Source organism: Somniosus microcephalus, chromosome 30, assembly GCF_052327205.1.
Source record: "Somniosus microcephalus isolate GS21.2 chromosome 30, FLI_Smic_1.0, whole genome shotgun sequence".
Lineage (NCBI taxonomy): Eukaryota > Metazoa > Chordata > Chondrichthyes > Squaliformes > Somniosidae > Somniosus > Somniosus microcephalus.
This window is the reverse complement of record NC_141016.1, coordinates 24872393-24899336: the sequence shown is the minus strand read 5'-3', so window position 1 is coordinate 24899336 and position 26944 is coordinate 24872393. Positions and strand designations below refer to the sequence as shown.

Here is a 26944-nt window from a genome sequence, read left to right as displayed (position 1 = left end):
CACAAACAGAAAACTGTTTAATAGTTTTTGCATTCCAGGCTTAGAACTGGGTGGGACTTTTCAACGTAATGTATAGATTACAGACACCGATACAACAAAAGTAGCAACTGATGTGAAAGTAGATTTGAAAGTAAAAGGTGGGAATGTTAAAATATTACACTGTGAAGGGTTCACTTTGCAGCCAAGACCAAAATGAAGCCTTAAAATGACAACATTCGGCCAGTTTTACGATAGAACACTGTACTTAAAAGTGGAACGTTTAAAGTGTGTTTATTCATCAACTACATTAGGCACTCTGACTCCTGATCATACTTGGAGCTGGAAAGTGAAACAACCCATGAGCCGGGATGGCTGAAATGCATTAGTCGCTCTAAGACCCTCTGCATATGTACGTGGACATGTCGGGGTCATTGCCAGCAACACAACATGTAATGTGCCAGGACCTGAGTGTCGACTTTACTTAATTCAATAAGAAAATATACATTATATATATATACACATACATCTATATATATATATTAAATGATTCTACACAGAGAACAGGCTGAGGAGGGGAGGTGCCTGCGGTCAAATGCCCCGTCACCCTCTCTCGGGCTGCAACTGCAGGCGGTGAAAGGTAACAACAGGCAAAAAATATGATTCTTCTTGGGAAAGGTCTGCTGTGAGTACACAAGCAGTCTAAAAGTCAGTGTCGCACTCATCAAGAACATACTAAATGTACTTTATTCACACTAGTAAGTGGAGCGGCACTGCTGTGTATAGTCAGCACCCCAATAAGGCCTGGCTATTCTAAATCCCACTGCAGGTAAGCATTGGGCGGGGGATAAGTAAACTGCAACCGATAATTGTTCTTTCAGTGAGTTGAAGGCCATGAAAATCTGGATAGGTTTAGCCCATCCCTCTGTCCTCTGATGATTCCCTAAGCTCTTCAGCCTCCTCGCTGAGGCAGCTCACTTCCGGCCGGGGACGGGGATGTTCCGTACTGCCTTGGGTCCCGGCGCTGGAGCTGGCCACTCGGCCGCTCCCGCTAGGCGAGGACCGGCGGGTGAGCGTGGCTTCGAGGCGGCCTGTGCTGGGCTCCTCGCGGCTGCGGGCTTTCCCGGGCAAGGCCGGCATCTCTTGGCCTGGCCAACCTGGCCTGCCTGCGGAGCATGTGCGACGGACGGGCGGGCGGACTTCTCTGGCGCCTTCTGGTCTGCTGACCAAGGCGCGACGCTTTGGTCCTGTAGATTGTTGCTGTATTTGCCGGTAATATATAAACCCAAGCCTCTGATTGATGGCAGTCCATCTCGGCCAGCAAACACTGCGCACATTACTGGATGCTGCGGTAGATTTCTATTGTGTTTCAATTCACCATCATCAGATGGAATGTGAGTCACCTTTAACCTGTCCATAATTGTTGGGTCGTAATCAGACATAAACGAGGAGGAGGAGGAGGTGCTGCTGCAAGATGAATGGAACTGATCGTCTCCATCTGAAATCTGGGAGCTGCTGGATGAGACATAGTGGCGAGAGTCACTTGAAGCTGCCTCATTATTTGATGTGTTTGTACCATCATGATCCTGCAAGGCAGGCTTGGCATCTTTTGGTAAGTATATGGAGAACACTTGGTCCTTTGTCGTCTCTTGGTCAGTTTCACAGACAGCCTCGTCTTCACTTGATTCAATGAGACCAGAGGTCGACTTGACTTGGTCAGGTGACAACGAGCTTGGCGTCTTCTCGGGCATTCCCCGAACAGGGGACGAGGCTTCGACGAGGTCCCTGTAAGACATGTTGACCTTCCTGTAATAAAGACAGACAGACACAGATGTCTCTTCGTAAACATGCAGGTAATTCTAGATCTTCGCAACACCAGCGTGACAGGCCGCGGCCTCACCTACATTGCCCCTCACTGCCGATCCTGAATCTCAGTCACATGGCCAAGGGGGGAAAGTAGGGGGGAGGTACTGAGCAGAAATTGGGAGGAAGACGGAAATCATCGAGTCACGTGGGCTACATACGTCGCAGCAGAGGGCTCTGGGGGAGGAGTGGTGACGGGGCCTTGGCTTGACTTCTGACCTTCTGGGACGCAGATGAAAGTTAATCGAAAACCTTAGTGACTGATGCATTGGCTTCCACATTAAAGGGCACAGAATCACAGAATCCCCACAGTGCAGATAGAGGCCATTTCGGCCCATCGAGTCTGCACCGACACATATCCCACCAGATCCCCGTAACCCCTACACCAACACATATCCCACCCTATCCCCGTAACCCCACGTATTTTAATCCCCCTAACACTAAGGGTCAATTTATCATAGCCAATCAACCTAACCTGCACATCTTTGGACTGTGGGAGGAAACCGGAGCACCCGGAGAAAACCCACGCAAACACGGGGAGAATGTGCAAACTCCACACAGTCACTCGAGGCCGGATTCGAACCCGGGTCTCTGGCGCTGTGAGGCAACAGTGCTAACCACCATGCTGCCCTAGTGAGTGATACGAAAAAAAACCCTCTTTTTTATAAAAAAAACTTCTCAGCATAAACTTTAGGGGGCGCTAAATTGGTATCAGTATCTTCTTAGGCAGTCCCTCGGAACCGAGGATGACTTGCTTCCACAATAAAAATGAGTTCTCAGGTGACTGATGAGTCCAATGCGGGACCTACAGTCTCTGTCACAGGTGGGGCAGACGGTGGTTGAAGGGGCGGGTGGGTGGGGGTGCTTGGGTTGACGTGCGCTCCTTGCGCTTGGCTTCCGCTTGCTCCCGGCGAAGAGACTCGAGGTGTTCGGCGCCTTCCCGGATGCTTCTCCTCCACTTTGTGCGGTCTTGGGCCAGGGATTCCCAGCTGTCGGTGGGGATGTTGCACTTTTTCAAGGAGGCTTTGAGGGTGGTCCTTGGAGTGTTTCCTCTGCCCACCTGGGGCTCTCTTGCCGTGCCGGAGCTCCGAGTAGAGCGCTTGTTTTGGGAGTCTCGTTTCGGGATGCGGACGATGTGACCCGTCCATCGGAGCTGATCGAGCGTGGTCAAAGCTTCGATGCTGGGGATGTTGGTCTGAGCAAGAACACTGACGTTGGTGCGCCTATCCTGTCAATGGATTTGCAGGATCGGTATCACCTGTTGTTTGGGCGCCATGGGCGCCGTTTAGGGACCAAAATGAGATAGGCAGATTTTTGAACTACAGGAGAGCCAAGGGTTACGGGGAACAGGCAGAGACGTGGAGTTGAGGCCAAGATCAGATCAGCCATGATCTTATTGAATGGCGGAGCAGGCTCGAGGGGCCGAATGGCCTACTCCTGCTCCTATTTCTTATGTTCACTAGTGGGGGGGGGGGGGTCCTTTCCTGCTGCCTAACGTGTGTTCAGCTGTGCGAGAGTAAGAGAGGGTGTCGGCTGGAGCGCTGAGCTCCAAAACGGCAGCATGGCGTCCAATCGTTACACGCTGATTGGCATCACGCTTCCGGCGGACGTTAGCTGCATGCGTGCTGACGCCCTCTCCAATATGGCATCCAGCGCGATTCGCGGCAGAAGTGTGCACACGTGCATTGGACGTCATTTTGGTCCCCAAACGGCGCCCATATCCAAAGGGATCACCAACTACTTACCGGTTAGTTGCTGGCTGTTGGTACGATTCTACAAGTGTTTGGTGCTTTCCATAGTTCTTTCATAAGAACATAAGAAATAGGAGCAGGAGTAGGTCATTCGGCACTTCGAGCCTGCTCCACCATTCAATAAGATCATGGCTGATCTTCTACCTCAACTCCACCTTCCCGAACTATCCCCCTTTCAAGTTTCAAAAGTCTACAGGGAGTGGTGTGGTAGGTGCTGACCTCAAGGCATTTGCACAAACTAGTTGCTCTCAGACATGGGTTCACGAGTAGGCCTTCCTCTTGGAATAGAGCATGATTGGGAGAATGAGCAGAGGCCACGCAGAGCAGGACAAGCTGCTAGAAGAGGGAGGAGGAGGAGGAGGGGGAGAAGGGCTCTCAGCAGGAGGCCATATCCGCCCAGGGTGTTCAGAGAGCGATTCTCCTACCTGAACCTCAGCGAGGAACAGTGTGTCAGATGTCAGTACTTCACTAAGGAGGTCCTCACTGAAATCTGCCACCTGCTGCAGCCACAACTGCAACCTCAGAGCAGGGCGAGGACTGCATTGCCACTGGCTGTGAGGGTGACCGTGTCGATGAACCTTTATGTATCTGGATCCTTCCAGGTTGGAGCTGGAGATATTTGCAACATCTCGCAGTTTGTCGTCCACTGTTGCATAAGGGAGGTCACTGAGGTTCTCTATTCAAAGAGAGCTGATTACATTTCATTCTCTCTTGCCAGAGACAAGCAGACAGAGCGAGCACGTGGCTTCACTAGGATTGCAGGCTTCCGCATGGTGCAGGGTGCCATTGACTGCGTGCACATTGCCTTGCTTACACCGCAATTCAACTCTGCCCTATACCGGAACCGAAAGGGATTCCACTCCCTCAACGTCCAGCTGGTGTGCGACCACACGCAGCGAACCATGCAGGTCAATGCCCAGTATCCTGGCAGCAGCCATGATGCCTTCATTCTGCACCATCTGCAACTGAGCCACCATGACAAACCAAAGGGTGGCTACTGGGCGACAAGGGCTATCCGCTGACGACATGGCTCAGGACTCTGGTGCACAACCCACGCACACGCTCGCAGCATGCATACAATGAAAGTCATGCTGCCACAGGCCATTGGCGTGCTGAAACAATGCTTCCGCTGCGCTGGACCCCTCTGGAGGAGCCCTGCAGTACTCAGCAGAGTGGGTGTCGAGATTCGTGGTGGTCTGCTGCATGCTGCACAACCTCGCCATCATGAAGGGGCAGCCCTTGCCACCAGTTATACGGCGAGCAGCTGAGGAGCAGGAGCACGAGGAGGAGGAGGAGGAAGAGGAAGGGAGGGGGCAACCCAGACAGCCCCTTCCTGCTTGGGTTGTCCGTGAAGAACTAATTAGAGTGCGATACATAAGAACATAAGAAATAGGAGCAGGAGTAGGCCAATCGGCCCCTCGAGCCTGCTCCGCCATTCAATAAGATCATGGCTGATCTGATCCTAACCGCCAATCCACTATCACAGAACCATCTCCTGAATCTAACAGAATTAGACACACGAAATAGGAGCAGGATCAGGCTACACGGCCCCTGGGCCCGCTCCGCTACCCACAGGGCCATGACCGATCCGAACCTAGACTCATGTCCAAATTCCTGCCCGCTCCCCGTAACCCTTAATTCCCTTTACTTCTAGGAAACTGTCTATTTCTGTTTTAAATTTATGTAATGATGTAGCTTCTACAGCTTTTTGGGGCAGCATATTCCATGGACCTACCACCCTCTGAGTGAAGTAGTTCCTCCTCATCTCAGTTTTGAAAGAGCAGCCCCTTATTCTAAGACTATGCCCCCTAGTTCTAGTTTCACCCATCATCGGGAACATCCTCCCCGCATCCACCCGATCCAACCCCTTCACAATCTTATATGTTTCAATAAGATCGCCTCTCATTCTTCTGAACTCCAATGAGTAGAGTCCCAATCTACTCAACCTCTCCTCATATGTCCATCCCCTCATCCCCGGGATTAACCGAGTGAACCTTCTTTGTACTGACTCGAGAGCAAGTATGTCTTTTCTTAAGTATGGACACCAAAACTGTACGCAGTATTCCAGGTGCGGTCTCACCAATACCTTGTACAACTGAAGCAATACCTCCCTATTTTTATATTCTATCCCCCTAGCAATGAAAGCCAACATTCCATTGGCCTTCTTAATCACTTGCTGGTAAACACAACCCCAATTCCCCATTCACCAACAGTCCCACACTTTACCTTCCCTCTGTCGCTGACCATCTCAGTGTCCACTTGGCCACAATGCAAAAATAAAAGCCACCACAAAATAAACAGTCCAAACCAAATTTATAAATCAAATCATGCCATATTGCATACAAATGTAAACTAATCACCCTTGTGCATTCCCTTAGTGCCTGTCTTCCGTGTGCCTTTGCCTGTCCTAGTGCTCCTACGCAGTGCTCCCCCAGTGGCTGCAGCATGGCTGGTGGAAGGCTGCTGACTTTCAGTGGGGGAGGCTGCAGATGACCTTGCAGGACGACCCCGAGCAGCTCTGGGCCTAGAAGGCCCGGCTGTGGACTGCACCATCTCGGCATGGGCGGCAGCAGTCTGGGCTGGCTCGCTGACGGGCAACAGTAAGGGCACTTGCGAGGTGACAGTGGTGGGAAGATGAATGCTGTCATCCTGAGAGAGGACAGCAGGTTCGTGCTCCATGGAGCCACTGCGTCTCCCCTGGGGCGGTGCTTCAACAATCCTAGTAATGTGTTGGAGGACAGATTGCTGGACTGCTGTGACACCCTGGAAGCCCCTTTGAACACTAATCCACAGCCATGATGGCAGCAGACTGACGTTGGGTGGCTGCTGCTTGTGCGACACTGGAAGCGGAGACATCGGCCATCAGACACTGCATCATGGCTGGGTCCACAAGTGCACTAATGGAGTTGGCCGCCACTTCTATGCTGGAAAGGATGGGCTCCAGGCCTCTGTGTAAAGCCCTGTGCCAAGTTGGTGACAGACTCCTACATGCTCCTTGACATTGCACTCAGGCTTTCTGGCGGGCCTGCCAATGCACCGAGCATTTCATTGTGCACACCCATCAGCTTCCTTCTGTAGCCTGCCCCGTCGAAGTCCTCATCTGAGTCCTCTGCAGCAGAACCCGTTTGCGACCTCGCCCTCTGGAGAGCTGGCACCTGTTCTATCCTTGTCCCCGGCTCTGGTTGCAGGCCACTCGTGCCCGGTGTCTCACCACATGTAGCTCCAGTACCTCTGCGCTATCCTCTAAATTACACGCAGTGCCAGTACCTGAGCTGGTGTCTGCACGTGTGAAATTGAGTGACGGTGTGTCTTCATCATCACTGTCTTCTTGCTGTTCCTCCACTGCCTGGCCAAGTTGCACTTCTTGGGTATCTGAAAGGAGAAAGGCACAAGGGTAAGGTTGTAGTGAGGGGATGGGGGGATAAGTAGGAGGTGCATGCTTACACCATCTGCAGTTTGTAAATCAGAAGAGAGTGTGGGACGAGCAGGAAGTGGGATGCGAGGAGGAGGATTAGATATGGGGATACCATCATCTTCGATGGTTTCAGCCCCACCGCTGGCTGCGGGCTCAGCAATGGCCACTCCAATAATGGCCAGCACCATCTCCTCCATGGGGGGGGTTAGCTCCTGCTGCCTCTGGTTGTGCGGCACCTTGTCCTGCAAGAGAGAGGGAAGTGTGTCAGTGAGTGTGGTGAAATCAGTTTGGGTGATGTGGCTGTCATGGTTGAATAGCTGGCAGTGTGTGCAAGCTGTGAGATGTGGCTGTGAGGCTTGCAGCAGTGCCAAGTGTGTGAGGGTGAGGGGAAACTATGAATGTGAGGTGTGAATCCTGATTGATAGGGATTGTTGGTAGGTGAGTGATGGGGGGTGCGGTGGTGAATTGAGCAGTGGCTGAGGCTAGTGCTGCAGTTGGCAGGATATGACATTTGAAGATGCATTCACTGGCCTTGACCGCTCGTGTGAGGTCACTGAACTTCTTGCGGCACTGGATCCAGGTCCTCAGAGCTTGCCTCCTGGCATTGACCTCCACGGCTATCTGTTCTCACTGCCTTTTGAGCGAGTGCCTGGAGGTGCCTCCTGCCGATATAGGACATCTCTCCTACTTTCCACATCCTCCGGTGCAGCGTTCGAAGATCTTGGCGCCCGGTCTCTCCCATGTTGCGCCATTCTTCATTGTTTCCCAGGTCAGATTCACTTCCGGAACGACTGCCAGCAGCTGCTCGAGCCACAGTGCACCTCCCCTGTTATAAATCTCATCATTCATCAAGAAACTACTCATGAAATAACGCTGGACGGCCAGCTGGTGGCGCCGTCCAAGGAGTATAAATACTCGGGTGTGGGCCCCAGCTTGCCAGGGACATTTTGTAAGACAAGGAACTAGTGAAGTACAACTAGACCTCCATATTCTGAAACAAGTTGATTAAAGCCTTGCTTTATACTCAAACCAAGTGCGAGTGAGTTTTATTACGTCATCCCCTTTAAGAGGTGCAGGCTAGCTTTAACTAGTGCTCGCAAGTTACGATTTTGGGGTCCCCCTGCTGACGCGTGCAGCCAATGAACAGCACTGCGCACTGAAGTCGTTACAATGAGCGGGCAGCACCAAGTTGGCCTGCTGCCTGCATTGCAATCAATGGGCGCGGGTTAATCGCGCATCGCGATCCCCGCGGCCATCTTCGGGGGGGCGGGGGGGGGGGAGCTATCCAATTTTGCCCCCGAGGAGTTGACGTCTGCACCAGAGTAGGCCGCTGCTCTCGGCTTGTGGCCTGCAGAGCTTTCCATCGATTCAAAATAAGTGGACAGAACATTGTGGGTCCAATGCAGAGCTCAGTGCTTGAATCCCCCATTGGCACTCACGCTGTGCGAGGCTCCGCACCGGGAGCACAAACTCGAATGACTGGCCCTGCCTACCAAGCTCTCCTGAAGGTGCTGTCTTGACACGCTATTCCTAACCCAAGCCTGATCCGGCCTCACACAGTGCCTCACACACCCCCACTTGGTGGGCTCCAACCAAGAATGGGGGATGATGTCCAACCTTTGCCTTCCATAACCCAGAGACACAAGGCCACCTTGTGCCCCTCGTCCCACGCCTCCAGAAACCATCTAACGCACCACAAACTGGTGGGGGGAGGAAGGGAGGAGGGGTTGAAGCTTGGACATTCCTGGTTTCCAACATTCAGGGACGGCGACTTCACCTCAAAGATCACCAGGGTGGGGGGACCCTAACCCTTAGTCTTCATCTTGGAAAGGCTGCACGATAGTAAGAACACCCATTTTGGCTCTTTGGACCCAGTTAAACACCGCACACAGTCGTCTTCCCAGGAGCCAATTACTGCCCCATACTAGACAGACTGGATGCAGGGAGGATGTTGCCCCTGGCTGGGGGGTCTAGAACGAGGGGTCACAGTCTCAGGATACGGGGTAGGGCATTTAGGACTGAGATGAGGAGAAATGTCTTCACTCAGAGGGTGGTGAACCTGTGGAATTCTCTACCACAGAATGCTGTGGAGGCCAAGTCACTGAATATATTTAAGAAGGCGATAGATAGATTTCTAGACGCAAAAGGCGTCAAGGGGTATGGGGAGAGAGCGGGAATATGGTATTGAGATAGAGGATCAGCCATGATCACATTGAATGGCGGAGCAGGCTCGAAGGGCCGACTCCTGCTCCTATTTTTCTATATTTCTATATGCTGATCTAGGACGCGAGAGGTCACCAGATGCGGATTCGAGGAATGATACCTGTTTTTCAGCACGCCCTGCTGACACGCCTTGATGATGGAATTAACAACGGCCACGAGGAAGTGCAAGCAGGAGACCAGCAGTGCCCAGAGACCTTCTGTAACGCGAGAGCTGCAGAACGACAAAAAAAATCAACAGCGTGTTATTCACCGAATGCTGCCAACTCCGGGACTACCTTCAAATTCAGAGGGCTTATCTCATCGCAGCGTCCCCGGCGTGGACTCATTCTTTCTGAGGATCCTAAAACTCTGGAACTCATTGGCACCCTCAGCCATCTCTCCCTCCGACAGTCTTCTGAGTTCCCAAGCTTGGTGTCAGGAAAACATTACTTCCTCATTTTACCCACAAACTGGACAATCCCACTGTCCAAGTTTAAGTGCATGGCATGGGTGACATGAATCAGTCATTCATGAAAGAAAGACTTATGAAATAATACTGAGCGGCCTACGGGTGGCGCTGTCCAGGGAGAGTATAAATACTCGGGCACGGGCCCAGCTTGCGCAGGACATTCTTAACAGGAACTAGTGAAGGACACAACTAGACCTCCATGTTGTAAAACAGTTGATTGAAGCTTTGTTTAACGCTTAGACCAAGTGCCTAATAGTTTTCTTATGTCAATGGGTTCCCACCCAAGCTCCAGAGGTGAAAGGACAGTAGGTCAGCACATTCCACCTCACAGTTCTCTTCCCTTCGATTCGAAACATGTTAAAAAAAAAACCACTTGGAACAAATTGGGAAGAAATTCCGATACTCTCCGATTGCTCTGAGAGGTGCCCACCCCCTGCCCCTCCCAAATCACCCTGACATTTAGACCATCTCTGCCCAAATCCTTCCAAAAGACTGACGGGGGTGTGGTCACAGCACCCATCCAGATGGCTCAGGCACGTCCCAGGCCAGTCTCACTCCTTAACTCACCTGCGCTGGTTTTCGACGCGGACTGGAACGTCGGCGCCCGTGGCATTTTTCTTGGCCTTTCGAACAGCCTCTGCTATCGACCGAAGGGTTCCTGAAAAACATTGAACGTTACCAGTCTGGCCCCTACTGGCCAGAACAGGGTTCCATCCGATTGGCCACACAAAATCACCGTGGCTACCATGGTGGCTATTTGAAACCCATTAGTTGTTGGAGCAAGGGTGTAATGTGTTAAAAGATAAAAAAGACTAGCATTTCTATAGCGCCTTTCACGACCACCGGACGTTCCGAAGCGCTTTACAGCCAATGAAGTACTTTTTGAAGTGTAGTCACTGTTGTAATGTGGGAAACGCGGCAGCCAATTTGTGCACAGCAAGCTCCCACAAACAGCAATGTGATAATGACCAGATAATCTGAGGGATAAATATTGGCCAGGACACCGGGGATAACTCTCCTGCTCTTCTTCGAAATAGTGCCGCGGGATCTTTTACGTCCACCTGAGAGAGCAGACAGGGCCTTGGTTTAACTTCTCATCTGAAAGACGGCACCTCTGACAGTGCAGCACTCCCTCATCACTGCCCCTCTGACAGTGCAGCGCTCCCTCAGTACTGCCCCTCCGACAGTGCGGCGCTCCCTCAGTACTGCCCCTCCGACAGTGCGGCGCTCCCTCAGCACTGCCCCTCCGACAGTGCAGTGCTCCCTCAGTACTGTCCCTTCGACAGTGGAGCGCTCCCTCAGCACTGCCCCTCCGACAGTGCAGTGCTCCCTCAGCACTGCCCCTTCGACAGCGCAGCGCTCCCTCAGTACATTGGAGTGCCAGCCTAGATTTTTGTGCTCAAGTGTCTGGAATGGGACGGTGAACCCAAGAAGCCACGGCTGACACTGACTGATGAAATATGGGAACCCAGAATGATACACAAGTAACAGAAAAGGTCGCTATATGGTTAATTGGGTGTGCCCATTGGTGAAGTAACACAGCCAATGGATTCTTGGCTTGTTGTCTGTGCATACTGTGCACTGGAAATATCAATTGAGAGTTTTACCTTCAAGTAAAGTTCGGAAAACATGAATAAAACTGACAGATTTCCTGCAGATACAGGCAATGAGGTGCTTGATAATCACATACAAGGGGTCAAAGGTGCAGCTGTTGTGATTGGAGGGACCGTGTTAATTGGTTCACAGGGGTCTTCTCTCTATTGCATCCTCACAGGTGCCAGTCTGGTTGCCGGGAACATTTGCTTCGTGCCTGATTTTTGTGTAGTGCGCGAGGGAAAATGAACCAGCTGCTTTCAGCGCGCTCGGGAACGCTCTCACGAAGAAACAAAAAACAGCGCTGCAAAACCATCGATGCTGCACTTTCACTCTCAGCATCATTGGCAACTGAGTGATTACTGACCAACAGCATAATGACACTGAGAGTGGGGGTGAGAGAGAGAGTGTTATAAGTGAGAGCCTTATACTGAGGGTGGGGGTGACAGAGAGAGTGTTATAAGCCTTATACTGAGAGTGGGGTGTGACAGAGAGTGATATAAACCTTCTACTGAGGGTGGGGTGTGACAGAGGGAGTGTTACAAGCCTTATACTGAGGGTGGGGTGTGACAGAGGGAGTGTTATAAGCCTTATACTGAGGGTGGGGTGTGACAGAGAGAGTGTTACAAGCCTTATACTGAGAGTGGGGTGTAACAGAGAGAGTGTTATAAGCCTTATACTGAGAGTGGGGTGTGACAGAGAGAGTGTTATAAGTGAGAGCCTTATACTGAGGGTGGGGTGTGACAGAGAGAGTGTTATAAGCCTTATACTGAGAGTGGGGTGTGACAGAGTGTTATAAGCCTTATACTGAGGGTGGGGTGTGACAGAGAGAGTGTTATAAGCCTTATACTGAGAGTGGGGTGTGACAGAGGGAGTGTTATAAGCCTTATACCGAGGGTGGGGTGTGACAGAGGGAGTGTTATAAGCCTTATACCGAGGGTGGGGTGTGACAGAGAGAGTGTTATAAGCCTTATACTGAGGGTGGGGTGTGACAGAGAGCGTGTTATAAGCCTTATACTGAGGGTGGGGTGTGACAGAGAGAGTGTCATAAGCCTTACACTGAGGGTGGGGTGTGACAGAGAGAGTGTTATAAGTGAGAGCCTTATACTGAGGGTGGGGTGTGACAGAGAGAGTGATATAAGCCTTATACTGAGGGTGGGGTGTGACAGAGTGTTATAAGCCTTATACTGAGGGTGGGGTGTGAGAGAGTGTTATAAGCCTTATACTGAGGGTGGGGTGTGACAGAGAGAGTGTTATAACTGAGAGCCTTATACTGAGGGCCTTATACTGAGGGTGGGGTGTGACAGAGAGCGTGTTATAAGCCTTATACTGAGGGTGGGGTGTGACAGAGAGAGTGTTATAAGCCTTATACTGAGGGTGGGGTGCGACAGAGAGAGTGTTATAAGTGAGAGCCTTATACTGAGGGTGGGGTGTGACAGAGAGAGTGTTATAACTGAGAGCCTTATACTGAGGGTGGGGTGTGACAGAGAGCGTGTTATAAGCCTTATACTGAGGGTGTGGGTGTAACAGGGAGAAATTAGTACTCAGAGGCAATGTAAGCTCTGCTTCGAACATCATATGCTCGCAGTTGTCATGGTAACAGTTTCTGATTTGTTTCCCTCTCCTCTTCAGGTCGAAGGGACTTGCCAGTGAGAGTATAAAACAGAATATTACACGCGAGGCCCTTACCTCTGCTGCCATCCTGCTGGCACTGAAAGGCAGTCTTCAGTGTGTAGTGGTAGTCACTCTTTCCTAGGCAGGTATAATGTAATCTCATAGAAAAAGCCCTGGACCTTTTCATAGTGCTGGGTTGACGACCTTGAGAAAGAATACATAGTCAGGCCAAAAACGGAGTGTGAGAGATCCTCCTGGGGCCCAGCCAGTCACCGACATAACCCGATTTATCCAGAACGAGCCTCAGACTCCACGCACACTCGCCATGCACTCCTGGAGGCCTGACTGACCAGAGGGAATCGCCCTTTGTGGAAACCATAGCAGTACGTCACCAAAAGTGAAATTAGAGAAGTGTGCAATAAGGGCACAGCAGTCATCATGGGTGACTTTAATCTACATATAGATTGGGCTAACCAAATTAGTAACAATACTGTGGAGGAGGAATTCCTGGAATGTTTACGGGATGGTTTCCTGGACCAATATGTCGAGGAACCAACTAGGGATCAGGCCATCTTAGACTGGGTATTATGCAATGAGAAAGGATTAATTAACAATCTTGTCGTGCGAGGCCCCTTGGGTCGGAGCGATCATAATATGATAGAATTCTTCATTAAGATGGAGAGTGAAGTAGTTGACTCAGAGACTAAGGTCCTGAATTTAAATAAAGGGAACTATGATGGTATGAGACGCGAGTTGGGTAGGATTAATTGAGTAACGTCACTCAAAGGGTTGACGGTGGATAGGCAATGGCAAACATTCAAAGATCGCATGGATGAACTACAGAATTTGTTTATTCCAGTTTGGCATAAAAATAAATCAAAAAAGGTGACTCAACCGTGGCTAACAAGGGAAATTAGGGATAACATAAGATCCAAAGAGAGGACATATAAATTGGCCAAAAAAAGCAGCAAACCTGAGGATTGGGAGCAGTTTAGGATTCAGCAAAGGAGGACAAAGGGATTAATTAAGAGGGGGAAAATAGATTATGAAAGTAAGCTTGCAGGGAACATAAAAACTGACTGTAAAAGCTTTTATAGATATGTGAAGAGAAAAAGATTGGTGAAGTCAAGCGTAGGTCCCTTACAGTCAGAATCAGGAGAATTTATAATGGGGAACAAAGAAATGGCAGACCAATTAAATACATATTTTGGTTCTGTCTTCACAAAGGAGGACACAAATAACCTCCCAGAGATGTCGGGGAACATAGGGACTAATGAGAGGGAGGAACTGAAAGAAATCAGTATTTGTAGGGAAATGGTGTTGGGGAAGTTGACGGGATTGAAGGCCGATAAATCCCCAGGGCCTGATAATCTACATCCTAGGGTACTTAAGGAAGTGGCCCTGGAGATAGTAGATGCATTGCTGGTCATCTTCCAGAACTTGATAGACACTGGAACAGTACCCATGGATTGGAGGGTAGCTAATGTTACCCCACTGTTCAAAAAAGGTGGTAGAGAAAAAACGGGGAATTACAGACCAGTAAGCCTGACATCGGTAGTGGGGAAAATGCTAGAGTCCATTGTAAAAGATGTAATAGCAGAGCACTTGGAAAGCAGTGACAGGATCGGACAAAGTCAACATGGATTTACAAAAGGTAATTCGTGCTTGACTAGTCTACTGGAATTTTTTGAGGATGTAACTGGTAAAATAGGTGGGAGAACCAGTGGATGTGGTGTATTTGGACTTTCAGAAGGCTTTCGATAAGGTCCCGCATAAGAGATTAGCGTGCAAAATTAAGGCACATGGGATTGGGGGCAAGGTATTGACTTGGATAGAGAACTGGTTGGCAGATAGAAAGCAAAGAGTTGGAATAAACGGGTCGTTTTCCGAGTGGCAGGCAGTGACTAGTGGGGTACCGCAAGGATCGGTCCCAGCTGTTCACAATATATATTAATGATCTGGACGAGGGAATTGGATGTAGTATCTCCAAATTTGCAGACGACACAAAGCTGTGTGGGAGGGTATGCTGTGAGGAGGATGTCATGAAACTCCAGTACGATTTGGACAGGTTGGGTGATTGGGCAGAAACATGGCAAATGCACTATAATGTGGATAAATGTGAGGTTATCCACTTTGGTGGCAAAAACAGGAAGGCAGATTATTATTTGAATGGCAATAGATTGGGAGAAGGGGAAGTGCAAAGAGACCTGGGTGTTCTTGTGCACCAGTCGCTGAAGGTAAGCATGCAGGTGCAGCAGGCGGTTAAGAAGGCAAATGGTATGTTGGCCTTCGTAGCAAGAGGGTTCGAGTACAGGAACAAGGATGTCTTGCTGCAGTTGTACAGGGCCTTGGTGATACCACACCTTGAGTATTGTGTGCAGTTTTGGTCGCCTTATCTGAGGAAGGATGTTCTTGCCATGGAAGGAGTGCAGCGAAGATTCACCAGGCTGATACCTGGGATGGCAGGAATGACGTATGAGGAGAGATTGTGTCGATTGGGCTTATACTCACTGGAGTTTAGAAATGGTGTGGAGATGCCGGTGTTGGACTGGGGTGGACAAATGTAAGAAGTCACACAACACCAGGTTATCGTCCAACAGTTTTATTTGAAATCACAAGCTTTCGGAGTGCTGCTCCTTCGTCAGGTGAAGTGGAGAGATGCATAAAGACACAGCTTATATAGTCAGAGAATAATGCCAGATGATTACAGGTAATCTTTCTAACTGCCATTTATCACACCTCGGCAGAGAGATAATCAGAGCAATCAAAGGTGTGAATGGTGCCCAAACAGTTCAGTCAGGAAAATATTACATCAAAGAACAATGCGGTGGGGTCACAAGGGGTCAAATGTTGCAGATGCTGGGGTCTGTATGAAAAACAAAAGACAAAAAAACATTTTTTTTTGCTGGAAATCACAGCAGGTCCGGCCGCATGTGTAGAGAGAACAAGCCAACGACGACTTGAGTCTGGATGACACTACGTCAGGTGTGGTTACATGTAGCGTGACATGAACCCAAGATCCCGGTTGAGGCCGTCCTCATGAGTGCGGAACTTGGCTATCAGTTTCTGCTCTACGATTTTGCGTTGTCGTGTGTCTCGAAGGCCGCCTTGGAAAATGCTTACCCGAAGATCGGAGGCTGAATGTCCTTGACTGCTGAAGTGTTCCCCGACTGGGAGGGAACACTCCTGCCTGGCGATTGTTGCGTGGTGTCCGTTCATCCATTGTTGCAGTGTCTGCATGGTCTCGCCGATGTACCATGCTCCGGGGCATCCTTTCCTGCAACATATGAGGTAGACAACGTTGGCCGAGTCACATGAGTATGTACCATGTACCTGGTGGGTGGTGTCCTCACGTGTGATGATGGTATCTGTGTTGATGATCTGGCATGTCTTGCAGAGGTTGCCGTGGCAGGGTTGTGTGGTGTCGTGGTCGCTGTTCTCCTGAAAGCTGGGTAATTTGCTGTGAACGATGGTCTGTTTGAGGTTAGGCGGCTGTTTGAAGGCGAGTAGTGGAGGCGTGGGGATGGCCTTAGCGAGGTGTTCGTCGTCATCGATGACATGTTGAAGGCTGCGAAGAACATGGCGTAGTTTCTCCGCACCGGGGAAGTACTGGACGACGAAGGGTACTCTGTTGGTTGTGTCCCGTGTTTGTCTTCTGAGGAGGTCTATGCGATTTTTTGCTGTGGCCCGTCGGAACTGTCAATCGACGAGTCGAGCGTCATATCCCGTTCTTACGAGTGCGTCTTTCAGCGTTTGTAGGTGTCCATCGCGTTCCTCCTCATCTGAGCAGATCCTGTGTATTCGCAGGGCTTGTCCATAGGGGATGGCTTCTTTAACGTGGTTAGGGTGGAAGCTGGAGAAGTGGAGCATCCTGAGGTTGTCCATGGGCTTGCGGTAGAGTGAAGTGCTGAGGTGTCCGTCTTTGATGGAGATTCGTGTGTCCAAGAATGAAACCGATTCTGAGGAATAGTCCATGGTGAGTTTGATGCTGGGATGGAACTTGTTGATGTTATCGTGTAGTCTTTCCAGTGACCCCAGTCGGGGAACACTTCAGCAGTCAAGGACATTCAGCCTCCGATCTTCGGGTAAGCATTCTCCAAGGCGGCCTTCGAGACACACGACAACGCAAAATCGTAGAGAAGAAACTGATAGCCAAGTTCCGCACTCATGCGGACGGCCTCAACCGGGATCTTGGGTTCATGTCACGCTACACGTAACCCCACCTGACGTAGGGTCATCCAGACTCGAGTCGTCGTTGGCTTGTTCTCTCTACACAGATGCGGCCGGACCTGCTGTGATTTCCAGCAAAAAAAATGTTTTTTGTCTGTTTTTTGTTGTTCATACAGACCCCAGCATCCGCAACATTTGACCCCTTGTGACCTCACCTCATTGTTCTTTGATGTAATGTCTTCCTGACTGACCTGTTTGGACACCATTCACACCTTTGATTGCTGTGATTATCTCTCTGCCGAGGTGTGATAAATGGCAGTTAGAAAGATTACCTGTAATCATCTGGCATTATTCTCTGACTATATAAGCTGTGTCTTTATGCATCTCTCCACTTCACCTGACGAAGGAGCAGCGCTCCGAAAGCTTGTGATTTCAAATAAAACTGTTGGACTATAACCTGGTATTGTGTGACTTCTTACATGGAGTTTAGAAGATTGAGAGGGGATCTCATCGAAACCTATAAAATTCTGTCAGGCCTGGACAGACTAGATGCAGGAAGGATGTTCCCGATGGCCGGGGAGTCCAGAACCAGGGGTCATAGTCTAAGGATAAGGGGTAAGCCATTTAGGACTGAGATGAGGAGGAATTTCTTCAGCCGGAGAGTGGTGAACCTGTGGAATTCTCTGCCACAGAGGGCGGTGGAGGCCAGTTCATTAAATATATTCAAGAAGGAGTTGGATATATTTCTTAAGGCTAAAGGGATCAAGAGATATGGGGAGAAGGCAGGGACAGGGTACTGAATTTGGATGATCAGCCATGATCTCATTGAATGGCGGAGCAGGCTCAAGGGGCCGAATGGCCTACTCCTGCTCCTATCTTCTATGTTTCTATGTAACTGGTAAAAGAGTTAAGGTTACTGGTAAATGTCACTGGGCTACCAGGAAGTGCTTTGCAGAGCAGTTGGTGTGGCTCAGGCTGGGAAATGCACCCATAACAAACATATTCTGGGTCAAAATCCTGGAACTCCCTCCCTAACAGCACTGTGGGAGCACCTTCACCACACGGACTGCAGCGGTTCAAGAAGGCGGCTCACCACCACCTCCTCGAGGGCAATCAGGGTTGGGCAATAAATGCTGGCCTTGTCAGCGACGCCCACATCCCATGAACGAATAAACAAAAACAATGAAGTTGATGGATTATATGCTTCCCCACAAACAGCAGGGAGGGGGGGGGGGGGTTGGGTAGGAGTTGAAAACAATGGCATTTGGTGGAATCTTAGACCCTTATGACCAATGCCATGAACAGACGTCAGCCAAAATGATGTCCCAAAGACCAACTTGCTGCATTGGTCACAGGTGCCAATGGCAAGGCAACCAAGCTCAATGCTTGAAAGTTGGTCCACGGGTGACTTGCTGGCAGGGGGTTGGACGAGAGTGAACTTGGGTCTGTTATCTAACTCTCCAACAGTCATTGACGTTACAGTCAGATGCCAACGAAAGGAGCAAAATCTCATTAGCCTGACAATTCAAACCTCATGGCTGGTACTGATCTGTTGTTGGTCCATTGTGTACGTTCAACAGTTATAAAACATGCCAAGGACATCTGGAGATCTTTATGGCACTGATCTTTTTCCTACCCTTGGATTCCTTGGCTTTGGGCACCAGAGTCTGCTGATCCAGAGTTACAGTTCTAACAGTGACAGATTGACAACATTTAGGCACTTTTACCAATTTCTATCTTGTCAATCTCCTCCAGACTTATCCGACTGTAATGGCTGACTTCGCATTCCGTGTCGATGCTGTAAAGAAGGCAAATTAATTAAGAAGTCACCAAGCCAAGACAAAACCCTTCTTATATACATCTGTTCAACAAATTTAGCACCACATTTAGAATCATAGGCCTAGAAATTCAGTATAGCCACGTTCGGGGCGCTACAGTCGGGCGGCCACTAAAGTTTGCGCCCGGCGCAAGTTCGCGCCACCTTCGCCGATATTCAGCCGCATCGCCCCAAGAGGTTGCTGCTGCGCTAAAACAGGCGATGCACGACTATCTTTAGGCGCTAAGCCGGCGGTGCTGAGCGATACCCCCGAGGCCGGGCACAGCGCAGGTGCGGCGAGTTGCTGATTGACGGCAGACGCTCTGGCGCCGGTCAGCTCTTAAAGGGGGAGGGTGGATTTGTTTGTCTGCCACGCCCTGCACACTGCAGCCCTCAAGCTAGGCCTGACCACTTCTGCTTCATCTGCACAACGCCCAGGGCTATGGAGAAGGCCAGGGAGAGAGCGCAGCGCTTCAGCGGCGGTGACCTGAGGGTGCTGGTTGGCGGAGTGGAGCGCAGGCGCCATGTTCTGTTCCCAGAAGGTGGCAGGAGGCCGCTGCCCAGCGCCTACCGGAAAGCCTGGAGGGAGGTCTCAAACAGGGTGACTTCCAACAGCGTGGTTGCCAGGACTCCTGTGCAATGCCGGAAAAAGTTCAACGACCTCACTCGGGTTCTCAGGGTGAGTACCCTTTCCAGTGTCCTCCTCATCCCTGCATGTGCACCTCAGTTTATGGGCAAAGGGACCTGAAAGCCCTAATGGCCAGCCCTCATCCAGCAGCTATGGGACTGTCATGAAAATCACTTGCACATTCAGCACTTTACACACTGTACAAGATATTCGACCATGGGAGGCATTGCAGACAAGATCAGGGCTTCACACTGTCAGGGCCAGTCCACCATGGGAGGCAGTGCAGACAAGATCAGGGCTTCACACTGTACTTAGAGGCCGTCCTTTCTCTTGCAGGCCAAGGTGGCGCACAACCGGAGGAAGCTACGCGAGACCGGGGGAGGCCGTCCTGACGTCAAAGAGCTCTCCGACCTCGACCAGCGTGTGGAGCGCATTATGGCAGGCCGGCTGATTGGCCCCGTCGCCAGTGGAGATGCCGACCCTGTTCTGGGCACCAATGGTAAGGGCATCACCTTTTTGACCTCTCTCTTTCCACTTGCGCCTCAGATCAGCATCCTTTGCCACTGTCCGACCAATGCAGTGCATGGCAGCACTCATGCCTCCCTCGCTGCCGCCCTGTCCTCACTCTAAAGCTACTCTTGTGCCTCCCTGCTTTCAGATGGTGAATCGCCAGGTGAGGAGGCGGGCCCTCAAGCTGCCACTGTCAGCGATTCCGAATTCGAAGAGGAGGAAGAGGAAGCCGGCCCATCAGTGCCACCCTCAGCCGCGCCAGCCCATGGTGATGAAGGGGACACGTCTTCCCTGGAGGGGAGCCGGGGGGAAGGGTCGGAGGAGAGTGAAGCTCCGGGGCCCAGCAGCCTGCAGCAACGCGGGAGGGGTGGTGAAGCTCGGCGGACTTCTCCCCAGAGGGTGAGTGCAGCCTCCAGTCCTGTGACGGTGAGCGCAGAGGAGGTCCGGCTCCTGGAGGAAATGGCCGTCCAGGCTGAGCGCAGGCACACTGAGCTCATGGCTGCAGTGGCAAGGATCCCTGACTCCATTGAGTCGCTGTCATGGAGTGTGCAGGAATTCAGAGCAGCACAGGCCAGGAGTCTGCAACAATTCAGTGCAGCACAGGCCAGGAGTCTGCAACAATTCAGTGCAGCACAGGCCAGGAGTCTGCAGGACTTCGCGGCAGCACAGGCGGCTTCGAGCCAAGTGCTCAGTCGTGCCGTGCATTCACTGGCTGGTGTCATGCGGACACAGACCAGGGCCACACGGGCACTAACTGCTGCCACCCTCGCTGGATCGGCCAGGCATTGCCAGGGCACTCGCTGCGCAGCAGCAGCCCAGCAGTCTGTTCTTCAGCTGTTTGCTGCGCATGCTGCAGTGCTGGCCCGTGCGAGTGCCAATGTATCAGGCGACCAGGGAGTACCTGCGATCTGTCAGGTTGGCACCATTCCTGCAGCCGACACTGCCACTCCGCCATTGCAGCTGCCACGAGCCGCTGGACAGACTGCTGCCGCCCAAGCAGAGTTGGAGCAGTCAGCAGCCGGACCCTCCAGGGCCAGAGCTGGTGCAGGCCGACCCCCAAGGGCATCTGCCGTCTCGCCATCTGACCCTCAGCAGCCTTCCCCCAGCCTTGCTGCAGCCACTGGGGTCCCATTGAGGAGGAGCTGCAGGGCGGGCAGGGGCCAGTCACGGATGCGAAAGGCATCGCCCTCGCAGGGCAAAAAGTAGAAGGTCTGCACAAATGCTTTGTGTTTTTGTAAGGCCGAGACTGGTGTCTTTCTTTGTTTTTGTAAGGCCGAGACTGGTGTCTTTCTTTGTTTTTGTAAGGCCGAGACTGGTGTCTTTCTTTGTTTTGTAAGGCCGAGACTGTTAGTTTTGTGTTTTTGGAGGGGGCTTCTCTCCATGAGGTTGTAATGTGGGAAGGGCAGAGGTTTGCAATAAATTAATGTTCTTAAATCGCACTGTGCATGCTTTTTTTTGCAAGTCCTGGTTGCCCTGCTCGGCTGAGGGCTTGTGGAGCGGCTACATTCATCTGGTGACATTGGCACAAGCCATTCCCTGAGAGGGGGCCTAGAACCGACGTTCAATAAGCTGGCGACGGGCGGCCCTTGCACTTTCTGCCTCCCTCCTGTGCTGGTCCTCCTCCTCCTCCTCCTCCTCCTCAGGTGGTCCTCCAATCTCTGGTGGCAGTGGCTGAGTCCTGCGGATAGCCAGGTTGTGCAGCATGCAGCACACGACCACGAAATGGGAGACTCGCTCCGGGGAATATTGTAGGGCTCCACCGGAATGATCCAGACAGCGGAACCGTTGCTTCAGGACGCCGATTGTTTGCTCAATGATGTTCCTGGTCGCTTGATGGCTGTCGTTGTATCCCTCTTCAGCAGGGGTGCTGGGCGCACGGAGTGGGTTCATCAGCCAGGTACACAAAGGATAGCCTTTGTCCCCGAGAAGCCATCCTCGTGGGTGAGGCTGGGCCTGGAACATGTCTGCCACAGAAGTCTGGCGCAGGATGAAGGCATCGTGGCTGCTGCCTGGAAAGCGGGCATTGACAGCTAGGATGAGCTGCCTGTGGTCACACACCAGCTGAACGTTGAGCGAATGGTAGCCCTTCCGGTTGCGGTAATCCTCGGCATTCTCCAGAGGTGCCCGCAAAGCCACATGCGTGCAGTCAATGGCGCCCTGCACCATGGGGAAGCCCGCGAATGCTGCAAAGCCCATTGCACGCTGTTGCTGTTTGACAAGGGCCATGGAGAAGGAGATGAACTGACGTCTCCTTTTGAAAAGGGCATTGGTCACCTGGCGGATGCAGCAATGCACGGCGAACTGGGAGATGTTGGAAATGTCCCCAGTAGCGGATTGGAAGGAGCCGGTGGCATAGAAGTTGAGAGCCACCGTCACCTTCACTGCCACCGACAGAGACGTCCTGCTCCTCAGATGTGGCTGCAGATCACCGCCAAGCAGGTGGCAGATCTCAGTGACCACCTCCCTTCGGAATCGCAGCCTCCGAACACACTGCTCGTCAGACATGTTCAGATAGGAGAACTGCTGGCGGTATACCCTGGGTGGGTAAGGCCTCCTTTCCCGACGCCTGTTGCCCCCTCTCCGTCTAGCCAGGACTGCCACTCTCTCACGGCGTCTGTGAGCCCTTTGGATGCAATGGAGAAAGCCAGCGTTTGCACCCATTGCAGCCCCCATTATATGTTAGCAAACAATGATATGTCACTGAAGGCAAAGACAAGTGGAAAGCTGTGGCCTGAAGCCACAAGTACCTGTCCGAGTGTTGAGCCAAAGCAGAAAGCTCTCTACCTTGGTCTCTCTGCAAAGATCCGTCTCTCAAAAAGAAGGAGTGCTGCCAAATGGCAGCCTTTTCTACTGCAGGAGGTGTGCCCTTTAATTTGCGCCCCCCGCGCCCCGCTTCGACTGAGAACCGTTCCCCTCTACCAGTCGCTAGGGGCGCCAGGCGCACAATAGGGCGTCGTGACTGAATTTCCGGTTTGGGGCGCACAAAGGGCGTTGCACGAGGAAATGACGTCAGGATCTGCGTGCGCAGCTGAGTGCGCGCAAAGACTTTGTGCCGCCGCTAAATCGTGAGTGAAGTTGGGGAGAGGCGCAGATCGCGCTGCGCCCGGCCGCTAGCCGCCTAGCGCCCAACATCTCCTCCTCCTAAGGCGCTACCGGCTGGCGCAAGCAACTGAATTTCTAGGCCATAGACTGATACAGCACAGAAGGAGGCCATTTGGCCCATCGTGCCTGTGCCGGCTCTTCGAAAGAGCTCTCCAATTAGTCCCACTCCCCCTGCTCTTCCCCCATAGCTCTGCAAATGTTTCCTTTTCCTGTATTTAGCCAATTCCCCTTTTGAAAGTTACTATTGAATCTGCTTCCACCGCCCTTTCAGGCAGTGCATTTGTGCTATTAAAGTACAATCGCGTACTCACTGGGCAAAGTAGCACGCGTGATTGGAGAGCAAAAACATGACATCCAAATCCTGGATAGCTGCAACCATCAACCTGCATCAAGAAATAAATAGGAGAAGAACAAAAGGTAAGAGTTTGATGGAGATGACATGCTTTATAGATGTAATGGTATCCAATTGCAATTCTTCTGCTGACAGCGTGAACACACTTGAGCCTAGAATTTACGATTGGTGAGAGCAGAGGTCAATGCTCAACATTTCTCTGTCTATTATTTTAATGGAATCATTAACCTGTTCAAAACATACAGGATGGCAGCTCCCTTAAAACAGCAGATGGAGAAATGTCTTGTAAACTCATTAAACTCCGTCACCAACGGTACTATCCAGCTCCTATCCTACGTAATTAGGAAACACTTCGACACACACAGGGTGGTAGAGGTTTGGAACTCTCTTCCGCAAACGTCAATTGATGCAAGATCAATTGTTAATGTTAAATCTGAGATTGATAGAGTTTTGTTAAGCAAAGGTATTAAGGGATCATAGAATCACAGAGATTTACAGCACAGAAGGAGGCCATTTGGCCCATCTTGTCCGTGCCGGCCGACAAAGAGCTATCCTCCCTAATCCCACTTTCAAGCTCTTGGTCCGTAGCCCTGTAGGTTACGGCACTTCAAGTGCATATCCAAGTACTTTTTAAATGCGATGAGGGTTTCTGCCTCTACCACCCTTTCAGGCAGTGCGTTCCAGACCCCCACCACCCTCTGGGTGAAAAAAAATTCTCAACTCCCCTCTAAACCCCCTACCAATTACTTTAAATCTATGGCCCCTGGTTATTGACCCCTCTGCTAAGGGTAATAGATCCTTCCTATCCACTCTATCTTAGCCCCTCATAATTTTATACACCTCAATTAAATCTCCCCTCAGCCTCCTCTGTTCCAAAGAAAACAACCCCAGCCTATCCAATCTTTCCTCATAGCTAAAATTCCCCAGCCCAGGCATGGGGCAAAGGTCAGTATATGGAGTTAGGTCGCAGATCAGCCATGATCTCATTGAATGGCGGAACAGGCTCAAGGGGCTGAATGCCCTCCTCCTGTACCTATGTCCCTATTGTTTCTGACCAGTTATTTCCTTAGTTTATCTCCCTTTCCTTTGGCACATGGGTGGGCAGCAGACCACATCCCAGATGCACGAGAGCACCAGAGCCTCGCTGACCCATTAACTCTCCTTCCCTTCCTCTTGCTGGGCTTGACGACTAATGAAAGTCAGCCTCAATACTAGGGTTTCATGTATGGCAGTTTCCCTGCCATTTACCCCACCCACGCTCATAGGCTCTCGGTTACACCATTACCTCATGACAATGCTTCCAGTTAGAATACTCCATTACATGCTCAACTTGGGTCTCAATGATGACAGTCATCTATCTGTTAAACATACTCTGCCAGCATGAGGGTCTCAGTTAGATTTGGTAAACACACACCACCCTCATTCGAAGGCTTTCAGTGTAACACCCAACCCTCATTAGAAGGCTATACCATTCCCACTGTGTTACACACCTTACACTTAACACAAGGTTCTCAATATAACACTCTCTCTTTTAATAAGGCTCAACGTACGATCAATCTGAACCTTGTCTGCTAACGTTTTCACGGTGTATTTTTATTGCTTTATGGGACAATCACTATAGCATACTAAATCCCATGTCACAATGGGCATGAAATGTATTTTCCAATCCCTGATAAAATTACAATGTTTCGAAGGCTTCCCTACAGTTGGGAAGGCTTTAACTCCCATCACCCTCTGAGTGAAAATGTGGGGCTAGAAATTGCGGTCGGAGGCGTACCTCTGGAGTACGCCTCCGACCCGCGAAACAATTGACGAAAGCACCTCCTGGTGCCCAGGCTGTGAAGAGTTGCAGTCTCAGGCCTCGAGGCGGAGGGCAGCGTAAAGGCCCACGGATCTCAGGGACGCAGGTGGTTCGGAAGCGTGCCTGGGATCAGGTGGGCCCAGTCCTCCAATCAATAAGCAGAATTTCAATGGGAATACGACGGTGTACCCCGAGAGTACGCCATTACAGACACCGCAATTTCAAGGCCATTAAAAACTCCAGACTGACTGAACACTAAGTCCCTTCAAAAACAATGAGTTGCTGATAGACCTTGGGTCACAGTCAATTAGGAGCCAACCTCCCAGGAACTCCTCGCTGCTCGGGATCAGGAGCGAACTGCAGGCTTGGATTAAGGTTTCAATTTCCTCCTTCTGACTTCTCTGTCGCTCTTTTCTGAGCAAAGCCTTTGCAGGCTTCTCCTTTCTGATGAGAGTGTGCAAGTCCTTGGTCATTTGGACCCCGTGCATCAGATCTGTGAGCAATCAGAAGGACATGGATTACCATCACGGTGCCTGGCTCCTGGCCCCCCTTGCCCTGGGTGTTCATGCACCTGTTGTGGTCTTGGACAGGCATAGAGTCAGTACTAAAGGTGTTTTATGTTGTGAAGCACCAGCGTGATTGTTCATTTAAAAAAAAAAATTCTCTCGATGATGTGGGCGTTACTGGGAAGGCCGGCATTTATTGTCCATCTCTCGTTGCCCCTTGAGAAGGTGGTGGTGGGCCTTCTACTTGAACTGCTGCAGTCTGTGTGGTGAAGGTAGACCCACAGCGCTGCAAGGGAGGGACTTCCAGGATTTTGACCCAGCGACAATGTCAGGATGGTGTGTGACTTGGAGAGGATCCTGGAAGTGATGGTGTCCCATACGTCTGTCACCAATGCCTTCATTTCCTACATATCCCTGATTTATTTTGCACACTTTCCATTTACAACACTACAAAATGTTCCAAAGCAGCTTTTAAATGTTTATGTTTGTGGGCAATGCCACAAGGGTCATTTAGTAAGAACTAGAAAGCGAGGAAAGACCATGAAACCTGCTCCTTCCTCAGTTGATGCACCATCGACCTTAACATGGACTCTACCCTACCTACTAATCTCCCGAGGGAAAGTTCACATTTGGTCCCATTTCTCTTCAAGTTACCCCTTTCTCTGGCCAAGAAATCGGGCGGGCAACCCGTTCACAGGCCCCGTGATACTGCTGATCTGTGACTGGCCACTAGACGCTGAACAAGAGCAGCAAGTGCACCTGAACTTTGAACTCTCCTCCTTGTGGGAAAAATTCCTGACCGCCAGTCAACAGCTCCCTGCCCGCACCCCCCCCCACACCCCTGCCTGCCCCCACACCCCTGCCCCCCCCCCCCCCCGCCAGATCAGTTCAGCCTGAGACCAGGAGCTCAATACGATAGCAAAATACTGCGGATGCTGGAAATCCGAAACAAAACAGAAAACGCTGGAAACACTCAGCAGGCCAGGCAACATCCATGGAGAGAGAAACGGAATCAACGTTTCAGGTCGATGACCTTTCGTCAGAACTGGAAAAAAAATCAGGAAATGGAAAGCAAGTTTAGGGGCTGGGAAAAGGGGGAGGGGTTGAAAGAACAAAAGGGAAGGTCAGTGATTGGATAGAAAGCAGGAGCGGTTAAGAGACATTGAGAGACATTAA

At 51.0% G+C, this 26944-nt stretch overlaps 1 protein-coding gene across 1 annotated transcript in view; it reads right to left on the bottom strand.

The window, feature by feature from the left end:
• LOC147098021 (phosphatidylinositide 4-phosphatase SAC2-like) overlaps positions 1-26944 on the bottom strand; it is a 52357-nt gene continuing 25413 nt past the window's right edge. The window contains exons 12-18 of the mRNA XM_085971227.1: positions 25554-25755; positions 23421-23492; positions 18781-18851; positions 12959-13087; positions 10244-10334; positions 9329-9439; positions 1-1782 (exon numbers count right to left, since the gene is read on the bottom strand). Coding sequence (XP_085827353.1) covers positions 951-1782; positions 9329-9439; positions 10244-10334; positions 12959-13087; positions 18781-18851; positions 23421-23492; positions 25554-25755 — 1508 coding nt within the window. The 3' untranslated portion in view covers positions 1-950. The remainder of the gene's footprint in view (positions 1783-9328; positions 9440-10243; positions 10335-12958; positions 13088-18780; positions 18852-23420; positions 23493-25553; positions 25756-26944) is intronic.